The sequence below is a fragment of the Lepidochelys kempii genome, chromosome 15, assembly GCF_965140265.1.
Source record: "Lepidochelys kempii isolate rLepKem1 chromosome 15, rLepKem1.hap2, whole genome shotgun sequence".
NCBI classification, from domain to species: Eukaryota; Metazoa; Chordata; order Testudines; family Cheloniidae; genus Lepidochelys; species Lepidochelys kempii.
This window is the reverse complement of record NC_133270.1, coordinates 18,477,630-18,489,056: the sequence shown is the minus strand read 5'-3', so window position 1 is coordinate 18,489,056 and position 11,427 is coordinate 18,477,630. Positions and strand designations below refer to the sequence as shown.

Below are 11,427 nucleotides of genomic sequence, written 5' to 3'. Positions count from 1 at the left end.
TTCCAGTTTTCAATTACAATTGAGGAAAGTTGCAAATCAAGCTTAGAATCTAAAGTGACCTACATAGCAAATATCCTGTGATAAGAGCCTCATGTTGAGATAGCATAAAACAGAGACTGAATCTGACAATGTTACCATTTTACTGAAACTCCAGACTCTCGTGTACATATACAGTAAATTAATGCCATTTTTTCAAGTAGATTATTAGGATAGTTTCCATAAAATTAATTAGTTTAGGAACTGTCATGGTGCTTAGACACCAGCGTTAGTATATAAGTTACTGGGAAACCCAGGGTATAAAATAAGAGGCATTGTATTGCAATGCAGAGTGTCTAGAAATCAAATGCCAATCTATTCGCTTCTTGTAGTGTTGCATAGTTCATTTTTAATAGACTGCTCACAACTCCCACACAAACACAGTAATGTATGACTTATTTTGCCATACAAAATAGTCTTCCCACTTCTTACGCTGACCACACACCAACTGAGAAAGTTCTTTTTTAAGAATACATTTGTGCAGGGTTGAGAAATTCCATTTTAAACATACAACTTTTATTGCAAGGAAGGGTTTGTGTATTATGTTAGCAAAGACAGAACGTGATGAAAGTGAGGATGGAGAAATAAATCCTTTCTCCATTCTCTTAGCTGGGGTGCATGATAAATCAAACTTTAATGCCAAATTCTGAGGTGCTGAATGTCTGTAACTGCTGTATTCAGCACCTCTTGAGATTTGACCAAGAGAGGGACATAGCTGTAATGATTTCATAGTTCCAGTCAGTGGTGTTCAGTTCCACTGTTACATTGATTTAGCTGGGGATTGGCCCTGCTTTGAGCAGGGGGTTGGACTAGATGACCTGCTGAGGTCCCTTCCAACCCTGATATTCTGTGATTCCAGTGGCATGGAAATAGAATACAGTAAACAATAAATATTCACTGAAATCGGTTTGAAAAGGACAACAGTTAATTGCACAGCTTGCTCTCTTGCATTGCAGAGCTTGCATTTCAAGTTAGAAAAGGTACAGATTATTATTGATCTAACTCTCTTGAAATATGTGGTATAAAACCATTCAAAAGACTTATGAGGGAGAAATACATGATTCCAAAGGAAGTCCCATGGCACAAGATTGTGGCAGGCTACTGTCTCATGAAAGGCTTTCTGAAATTCAATACCCCACCCTTCAAAACACTTTCTGCCCCCCCTAAATTGAGACAACTTCCTTCCTGTGCAAAAGTGAAATGCAATCAGTGAATCAGACCGGAGGTTGGCAATCTATCTGAGGCGCACATGAAAAATATTGTGCTGTATGTTGAGAAGACTTTGGTACTTAATACATGTTTTCTAAATGTGAGTAATCACTTGGACTCTTTCCCCCCTTTCTCTCAATGAGCCTCTCCAATTGATCTTGGATTTTGAAAAATGTTTCCAGACAGATGGCGTGGGATTTTTGCCCATTAAAAGCAATGCATTTTGTTCTATAGATCCTGTGTGCTGCTATTCACGGTGAATCCACTTCTTACTGTACGTTTTGAAAACTTAGTTTGGATGCACAAATGTGTGAGACGGGAGAGAACATGCATGCGCTCATGGAGAAATATCATAGACCTTGCCTACTCTGGCGATTTGTCCCTGTCACAGCCATCGGCTATCGACAGGGCAAAAACTCTGTTTAACGCTAGTACAGCTAATCCTGGCTTCAAGCAGAGGTAACCTGACGTGGTACAAATCATGTGTCACGGTGTTTTTGCCTGTCTACATTAGGGGTTTCTACTCTTGTAGCTGTGCTGACAGCTGAAACCTCCTATGCAGAGACGGCCTTATCAGTAGTTACCCAGCTACTTCTAAACTTCTCCCTTCCAGATACTGTAATTAAGACGCACTGTCTCACCTACAGTTGCTCTAAAGAAACAAAACATTAATGGAGAAAATACTTGCAGAAATGTTTTAGTACCTGTTTAATTTCTCATAAGCAGCTGACTGCATGTTAATTATGTTCACATTCCCTGCCAGCCTCTGTTGGAGGAGCTCTGAAATAGGTCTGTTGCCAGAAATAGCCATTCTACTTTTTTTTTTTAAACTCGTATCAGTGAATAGACTGGAAAGGTACACTGAAAAAAATAGTTCCCATTTGACAGTGTTTGCTGTTTGTTCTGTAGAGGTTTGTTTTTATAACTATGCTCAGAGAAGTGCAAAATAAATGGTATCTCGTGGACTTTCATAGACCGTACAATGGGTATGTATTGCAGTGAACTGGTAGCTAGTATTAATCATGTATGCAGCACTGAAAACATACATGGTGCTTTACACATATTGGATGTGGTCTCTATCCTGAAGAGTTTTGTCTTCTAAAATCTGATTCATGTATGTGGACTTGTGGGGCCCTTGCAGACCATCACCAGTCAATAGGGCTCCATGCAAGAACAGGTGTCTGCCTACCTGGAACCTGTTCTGGGACTAGGGCCTGAGGGACACCAGCCAGACCCAAATGTAGGACAGTGGTGGGGGAAGAGGGATGCAGAGATTCTTTTTCGATAGGAAAACTAGGTAGGAAGAAGTTTCCTGGAAGAAGTGACCTTTTCTAAAGAAAGATCTGAGGGAGGAGATAAGATGCTTAGCAAACAGGGAGTGGTGAACTGTCCCAGCTAGCTTTGCTATCATTCATTATCTTGGAGAGCAGAGTGCACCCCACCTCCTTGTTATGCGGATGGAAAGTGTGGCCTAGTGGATACAGCACTGGATTGAGACTTGGGAGACCTGTATTCTATTTCTGTTCCTCCATTACCACATCTGTAAACTGAGGGTAATGATATTGACTTTTCTTTGTAACATATTTGGAGCTCTGTGGATGAAAAGCACTGTATAAAAACTAGGTATAGTACTGATTAGCTTCACCACCTCCCACCCAGGACGGGGAAGGGAAAAACTATCTCTTCTGAAGACAACAAGGCAATGAATGTATGGGCCACCCCTCCACCTCCTCCTTCACACAGCAGCTGGGGAGAAGTTAACTTCCAAACCATCATCATGTAGGCTTTGAGAATGCCTCTTGCTGGAAGATTTTCTTTGCTCATTCTTTGTTCACCTGTAAGTCTGCATGTGACTATGTGCTCCCTGCTCACTTGTCAGCTGAGTCTGACATCTAAGTCGAGTGTGTTGTACCCGACAAGGCTCTGGATCAGGAAGAGAGGTGACTATGAGAACTGCTCGAGCTAGGAACTCTTAAGCCAATATGGCATGGGCTATACCTCTACCTACCACTTCCCCAGTTTGCAAAGTGCAACATCTCTCTGATGTCAGCATATGGGAATAGGTGAGTATTTAGTAAACCAAAAATAGGTCAGATCTAACCGTTTTTTTACCCGTTGTAAGTGGATGCTTTTCTCCCAGAGGTAAAAATCATATTTGAACCCTTAAGAAGCAGGTGGGCTGAAACTGATTTATTGGGATGATTTAGAACTGTTAAAACAAATTTAATTCTGAATACATTTTCATGTCAATTAAAAGAGTCTTGAAAATGTAGCAGTTAAGGACTCTCTCTCCAGCACCATAGCCAAAGATGGAAGATTTATGAGGCTGAGCTGCTATATTGGAAGCAACTAATTATTTGTAATGATTCTTTGTACTTTGACAGGGATTATGTATTTTCACCGGAAATGACCATGGTGAAGTAAGTGATAAAGGCAGTTCATATTAAGGGCAAAGGTAATAACCAGTTAAAACCAGCTCATTTTTGGACAAGCATAATAGGTAGTAAACAAAACATCACCTAAAACAGCTTATTTAACATCATAAGAATACTGAAATGTGGCACTGTATAGTTTCTATGTCTTTTCATTACTTTCAGAAGTCTTGTATTTAATTTATTTAATCTATCCAAACCATTTAGGCCAAATCCCCCATTCCAGCTCCCAGTGGGCACAACAATCTCTAAATACAGTTTTCAGAGTAGGAGCCGTGTTAGTCTGTATCCACAAAAAGAAAAGGAGTACTTGTGGCACTTTTCTTTCTAAATACAGTCGGACCACATGGATCCACTGTGCAGTGTTGGGGGCAGGTTACAGAAAGATCATGCAGGGGAAACTTTGCAGATTTGGAGCCAGATTCTCAATGACACCAAGGCCCCTTCATGCTTCTCTGACAGCATAAAAGGGGGTGTATAGACTTTAAACTCAAGCCCTGCTCCTAGCCCCACTGGGTAGGAAGATAGGGTGTGGCTGGGGTACTATGTTCTATGACTATAAGCCCCAGGAAGCAGAGGGTGTAAATCAGAGCAACCTTACCGGGACCCAAGTAGATTCTCAGGACAGAGGGAGTGCAAAGGTGGCTTGCCACCACCATCTTTCTCCTCTTCTCCCCTCCCATGCCCTCTCTTCCTGTGCTAACTATGGGAATGGAGTCACTGAGAACTGGGCCCCCTGTGCGCTCTAGAGCAGAATGCCACGTTCTCACTGGCAGTGGCACAAGATATTGTGGGACACGATCATGCACCGGAACGGGACAGGATGACCATATTTGCTACGACAGTAGCTGCTGCTTTGATGTTCCATGCTCTGCTTTCTCGGGGTTTGTTCAGTGGTCTAGTATTTGGTCCTTTGAAAGCAAAGGCATAGTGAGTGGCAACCTTAGAATCTGCAGCCATAAGTACGCAATTAAAATGTTAATATCAATATTGTAATAAAAAAGAGCTGCTAAGATGTTTGATCTTTTTTTCCTTGTCCTAGTCACCTGACATAGGCCAGCTTGTACACCTGTCACATGGCATGGATCAGTATCCATTGACTCATGTGGCTTATCTTACACACCCAGTTAAACATATGTGTCCTGTGATCACTGAAAATGGAAAATCAGTCCAAATGTGTTGCTGATGTTAACAGGTTTATCTATCATAGGCTACGTCTATACTGAACCAGGGTAAATTTCCCCAGTGAAAGTCAGGCTTCAGATGTTTCTGTCTCAAAGCTATTTGAATGTTTCCAGTCTATCCAAAATGCAGTCGGAAAGGTTCTTCTCTTGCCTCATTGACCTTGTCGTCCCTCTTCTCGAATCTCCTACATTAGCTCCATTTGATGGAGTTTCACCCCCTTAAACCAATGGTGAATTTGGTTCTTGTTGTCTATGTACCAAAAGAGCTCTAGACTAAAAGGTTTATTTTCAGTAAATTCAGAATTAACGAAGAAGGCCTCCCTATTATTGGAATGTCTAATACAATTATAAAACTGAATGAACAGACTAGGCTGTAGTGGAAAGCTTCCAGGATCATGGTGCAGAATTGTCTCTTTTAACATCCATCTGTTTTCATTCCCTCTGATCCATTATCATTCACCCAGTTATAATATGATGAATATCATTATGTGAATGCAGGAAAATCACTGTAGAATATGTCTCCTATTGAAAACGTTAAACTGACGTGGTCGGGGGGGAAAGCCACAATTGATCTATAGATATTATTTCAAATAGGTGTCTTGATGTTTGATTTTGTTAACTTCATTAGTCAATACTTATGCTGTAAACAAAAATAGATGAATATAAAAATTAGGGGTTTCCCATAAACATGGTAAACATATTACTGAAGGTAGGTAGGTTTTCTTGCAATTTTTTGACCACTGCTGAATTGTTAAAGTTAATGTTAAATCAGTTCTCCACAATTTTCCTGAAAAGGCAAACTCAAGTGAAACCTGCTGCAGCATCAAGCTAATACAAGTAAACATGTAACTGGGATGAGGATCTTGATGACTATGGTCACAAATATTAACGTAAGGAACTGCGCAGACAATTTCCACCATCCTTGCTCATCAGCAAAAGTGAACAGAAAGAAATTAGAAAAGCATATTAATGATTAGGGCTCTAAAAATCACAGAATGATTGTAACCACCACTACTAAGACAAACTGGTACATTCACCTGTTACTTATACCTCTTTATGACAATGCTCTTCTTCAAGAGCAAGATATAAATTGCTTTTTAAACTAGGGATGAGGCACAGAATTGCATATGTAAAAATAGCTTATTTGATTCCAGTGAAAGGGTCTGGTCTGGAAACTGAGTGTTTGTAAAAGTGTTTGTAAAACAAATACAATTATTAAACTTCATCCATTACTGTACTTAACTAGCTACATTCAAATTGAGATCCTTTATTGATGACCGCTCTGCAGGCCTCAATTTACTCCTTAAAATGCCAAGGATCTCTAATTTTACAGATTTAGTCTTTTAAAGATACAGAAGAGGGAGAAATAGTCTCTTTCTGAACTGTACAGTCTAGCAAAGCCAAAGCAGCCTGTAATTACCAAAGGAAGTTGTTAGATTTAGCTATCTTCCTTGTTTCATTGGCACATACATGATTATAAGATTTTTATTAGAGCACAAATGACACAAATACAAGCATGATAGAAGTGCACAATGCACAAATGTCTATTTGCATTAAGCAGTGTAATACTAAATACAGAACTTCTGCCTATTATTTAAAATTACTTTTATTTGACATTTCTACTTTTTTTTTCTTTAAAGGATGACTTTGAAGTCATGTTATGTAGTATTTGTTGTTTAAATAGGCCAGGGCAAGGTTGTGGTTATATGTTAATAGCCTTGTGCAGGGGGAGGAGTTGGGGACAGGGAAGAAGGAATGACCAGCATCAGCTACTTCTGAGAATTGGCACACTGCTTCTAGCTTGTTTCATTACTGTGCTTAGGGCAGGATGGAATATGAGGACTTCGAGGAAAGCTGGGAGAAATATGGGCCCCAATCACAGCCTCTTACAAGGGGGTGTCCCACATCTAGGTGCCAGCCTCATTCTTCTCATTAGTGTGAAGAGGAGACACCCCTTTGGGGAAACTATCACCCCTGTTCATGTTTGACTTCCTTAGATCTTGTGCACAATGAGTGCAAGGGACCAGGATGTGGGATGGGAAGGTTTCTTGGCTCCCATCATTTCCTCTGGGGAATTACTCCACAGGTTCCCTGACAGTTTGCCCAGCTAGTGTGGGACCTTCCTCAGAGGGTTTTCCCATGTCTGATAGGAAGTCTTTCCTGATACTCCTCTTCTGGTCTCCCTTTCATAATTTCATTCCACTACTCCTAGGAATGGGACTAGGGGTTGCCCCGGGCAGAAGTTGGAGGTAGCAGTGGTAAAGTTGTATGTGTGGCAAAGCCAAGGCAGCCAAAAAGGTTGCATGGTGGAGGAAAGGCGGTGTATGGGTCAGCACATAAGGGAGGGGGAACATGGTTATAGACAACAGCCAAGCAATGGGGTAGGGGCTAGGGGGTTAACAGAACAGCAACATGTGGGAGTTGGGGTGAGAGGTGAAGAGGGGGAGCACGGGACCACAGGTGGAGCAGAGTGTGAGGGGCACAGGGGGAAGGTGGGCAGAAGGAACCGCGTGGAGGGAACAAAGAACAGTACAAGTGGGGAGCAGTGGGAGGGGGGAGACTGTAAGGAGCACATGGAGGCATCCTGAAGAAGGGGAGCAGAGGACAGACAGGGTGCAGGAATGAGGCTGGGGGAGGAGGAATGAGCTGGAGAGAAACTTCTGCTGTTCTGGTCTAGAGGAGCAAGTGGGAGCTGGTGGGTTCTAGGCTGAGAAATACAGGTTTGACGGGAAAACTCCTGTGGTGCAAGGCTGGAGAAAGCTGGGTATGGAGCAAGCTCCCAAGGATTTGGGATGAGGGGTGGTGGGTGGAAGCTCCCAGGGTTCTGGGCTGGGGAAGATCCTAGGGGTTTGTGGGCAAGGCAGAGAAGGTCCCTGGGTTATGTGCTGGGGGAGGCGGGGAAGCTCTCAGGGTTCAGGGTTGGGGAGTTCCTGGGTTATGTGCTGGGGGGTGGTGGTGGCAGGAAGAAGTCTCCTGATTCTGACTGAGGGGGTGAGAGGGGAAGCTCCCTGGGGTTTTGGGCTGAGGGACTGGGAAGCTCCCTGGGTTCTGGGCTGGGGGGGCAGGGCACACCCGGGGTTCTGGGCTGGGGGCGGAGCGGTCCCAGGGGTTCTGAGCTAGTCAGGTGGGCGCTGTGGGGTTCTGGAAGTTCCCTGGGCTTCTGGGCTGTGGGTGGCGGGGCACTCCCCGGGGTTCTGGGCTGGATGGTGGTGGAAGGTCCCTGGGGTTCTGGGCTCGAGGGGTGGGGTGCCCCCAGGGTTCTGGGCTGGGGGTGGAGCGGTCCCAGGGGTTCTGGGTTGGGCAGACGGGCGCTGCGGGGTTCTGGCCTGGGGGTGTGGGGCGGTCCAGGGGTTTTGGGCTGGGGGGATGGAAGCTCCACAGGGTTCTGGGCTGCGGAAGCGGGGCGCTCCCGGGGTTCTGGGCTGGGATTGGAGCAGTCCCAGAGGTTCTGGGTTGGGCAGGCGGGTGCTGCAGGGTTCTGGGCTGGGGGGGTGGGACGCTCCCAGGGTTCTGGGCTGGGCGGTGGTGGAAGCTCCCGGGGTTCTGGGCGGGGCGGTGGTGGAAGCTCCCGGGGTTCTGGACTGGAGGGGCGGGGTGCTCCCGGGGGTTCTGGGCCGGGCAGTGGTGGAAGCTCCTGGGGTTCTGGGCTGGAGGGGCGGGGCGCGTCCGGGGTTCTGGGCTGCGGGGGGCGGGGCGCTCCCGGGGTTCTGGGCTGGGCGGTGGTGGAAGCTCCCGGGGTTCTGGGCTGGGCAGTGGTGGAAGCTCCCAGGGTTCTGGGCTGTGGGGCGATCCCGGGGTTCTGGGCCGGGCGGTGGTGGAAGCTCCCCGGGGTTCTGGGCTGGAGAGGCTGAGCGCCCCTGGGGTTCTGGGCTGGGCGGTGGTGGAAGCTCCCGGGGTTCTGGGCTGGAGGGACGGGGCGCCCCCGGGGTTCTGGGCCGGGCGGTGGTGGAAGCTCCCGGGGTTCTGGGCTGCAGGGGGCGGGGCGCCCCCGGGGTTCTGGGCTGGGCGGTGGTGGAGGCCCCCGGGGTTCTGGGCTGCAGGGGCGGGGCGCCCCCGGGGTTCTGGGCTGCAGGGGGCGGCACGCCCCGGGGTTCTGGGCCGGGCGGTGGTGGAAACTCCCGGGGTTCTGGGCTGGAGGGGCGGGGCGCCCCCGGGGTTCTGGGCTGGGCGGTGGTGGAAGCTCCCCAGGGTTCTGGGCTGAAGGAGCGGGACACCCCCGGGGTTCTGGGCTGGGCGGTGGTGGAAGCTCCCGGGGTTCTGGGCTGGAGGGGCGGGGCGCCCTGGGGTTCTGGGCTGCAGGGGGCGGGGCGCCCCCGGGGTTCTGGGCTGGAGGGGCGGGGCGCCCTGGGGTTCTGGGCTGGGCGGTGGTGGAAGCTCCCGGGGTTCTGGGCTGCAGGGGCGGGGCGCCCCCGGGGTTCTGGGCCGCAGGGGGCGGGGCGCCCCCGGGGTTCTGGGCCGCAGGGGGCGGGGCGCCCCCGGGGTTCTAGCCCAGGCGGTGGTGGAAGCTCCCCGGGGTTCTGGGCTGGAGGGGCGGAGCGCCCTGGGGTTCTGGGCTGGGCGGTGGTGGAAGCTCCCCGGGGTTCTGGGCTGCAGGGGGCGGGGCGCCCCCGGGGTTCTGGGCTGGGCGGTGGTGGAAGCTCCCCGGGGTTCTGGGCTGCAGGGGGCGGGGCGCCCCCGGGGTTCTGGGCCGCAGGGGGCGGGGCGCCCCCGGGGTTCTGGGCTGGGCGGTGGTGGAAGCTCCCCAGGGTTCTGGGCTGGAGGGGCGGGGCGCCCCCGGGGTTCTGGGCTGGGCGGTGGTGGAAGCTCCCCAGGGTTCTGGGCTGGAGGGGCGGGGCGCCCCCGGGGTTCTGGGCTGGGCGGTGGTGGAAGCTCCCCGGGGTTCTGGGCTGCAGGGGGCGGGGCGCCCCCGGGGTTCTGGGCCGCAGGGGGCGGGGCGCCCCCGGGGTTCTGGGCTGGGCGGTGGTGGAAGCTCCCCAGGGTTCTGGGCTGGAGGGGCGGGGCGCCCCCGGGGTTCTGGGCTGGGCAGTGGTGGAAGCTCCCCAGGGTTCTGGGCTGGAGGGGCGGGGCGCCCCCGGGGTTCTGGGCTGGGCGGTGGTGGAAGCTCCCCGGGGTTCTGGGCTGGAGGGGCGGGGCGCCCCCGGGGTTCTGGGCTGCAGGGGGCGGGGCGCCCCCGGGGTTCTGGGCCGGGCGGTGGTGGAAGCTCCCCGGGGTTCTGGGCTGGAGGGGCGGGGCGCCCCCGGGGTTCTGGGCTGCAGGGGGCGGGGCGCCCCGGGGTTCTGGGCCGGGCGGTGGTGGAAGCTCCCGGGGTTCTGGGCTGCAGGGGGCGGGGCGCCCCCGGGGTTCTGGGCCGGGCCGGGCCGGGGGGCTCCGGGCGGGGGAGGCGGGGCACGGCCGGGCCTGCGCCGGCGACTGACGCGCAGCTGGCAGCCCTGCTCATGCGCGGCCGGCCGGGCGGTGCTAATCGTCCCAGCTCGGGGAGAATGGGGCGGAATCCGGGGCGCGCCGACTGAGAGGCGTCCAGGGGCTGGGGCTGCGCTGGGGGGCGGCCGGGCTGGGGCGGGGGGCGTGCGTGCTCCGGCGGCGGGCGGGGGCAGGCGGGGAGCCGTGCCGGGGGCGGGGAGCCGTGCCCGGCAGGAGGGGTTGCAGGCGGCGGCGGGGGCTGCACCGGGATTTTCTCTCTCTCGCTCGCTCTCTTCATTGCAACAAAGTTGCGGAGCGAGTGATATTGTTGCAACCCCCCGCCCCCCGTGGCTGCTGGCGGTGCGGATCGGGGGCCGGAGCCGGTCGCTGCCCCGGGGGAGGGGGCGCAGAGCCGCCGCCGCTGGATTATCCCGAGCCGGGTCGAGCTCTCCTGGATCCCGTCTGCTGCTGCCGGTGTGAAGCCGAGGGGCTGAGATTTTCTTTTTTAATCCTGTTTTCTTTTGGAGGGGGGGCGTATTTTGTCAAGGTCATTCCGTGGATTTAATTTTTTTCTGTCTCTTCCCCCCCCCCCTCCTCCCACCACCACCACCACCACCCAGCCTTGCTCTGTGGATTATAATCTCTCTGGATTTTGAGGGTCTGGACAGGAGGATTTTTAGGGCTTCGGGGGTTGGGGAGGGGAAGTGGTGAGTGAGGAAGGGGGGGGTGATTTTTTTTTTATCTCCCCCTTCCCTTTTTCTTTTTCTGTTTTGGAAATGGATGGGAAAATAAGGCAAAGCCGGAGATCAAGGTCCCAAAGGGACCGCGTGAGGAGAAGGGAAGCTAATGCCAGGGATCCCCGAAATCAAAGTCCTTCTTCGGCATCCGAAAAGGAGCAAAGCCCCGGCAAGGAAAATACAAGCCAAAACTGTACAAATCCCCCAAACCAAGCTTCCACCGCCAGAAATGTCAGACCTCCGAGGCGCAGGAGACGGGAATCGAGCTCCCAAGAAGAGGATTTAATTGATGGGTTTGCTATAGCCAGCTTCAATACCTTAGAAGCCTTGGAGGTAAGAGATCAGAATGATGGGTTCTCTTGTGTTCGTATGTTTCATGGTCCAGAGCAATGGTATTGTTTCCTGAAAAAGCATGGGACCTTTATAGAG

The 11,427-nt window shown here is 51.3% G+C and overlaps 1 protein-coding gene across 10 annotated transcripts in view; it reads left to right on the top strand.

Moving 5' to 3' along the window:
- Positions 1–10,518: 10,518 nt before the first annotated feature.
- FBRSL1 (fibrosin like 1) overlaps positions 10,519–11,427 on the top strand; it is a 757,721-nt gene continuing 756,812 nt past the window's right edge. For 9 of the 10 annotated variants that reach the window (XM_073313637.1, XM_073313631.1, XM_073313632.1 and 6 more), the window contains exon 1: positions 10,519–11,331. In XM_073313637.1, the coding sequence (XP_073169738.1) occupies positions 11,038–11,331 (294 nt within the window). In that variant the 5' untranslated portion in view covers positions 10,519–11,037. The remainder of the gene's footprint in view (positions 11,332–11,427) is intronic. The other variant, XM_073313633.1, reaches the window with a different exon arrangement.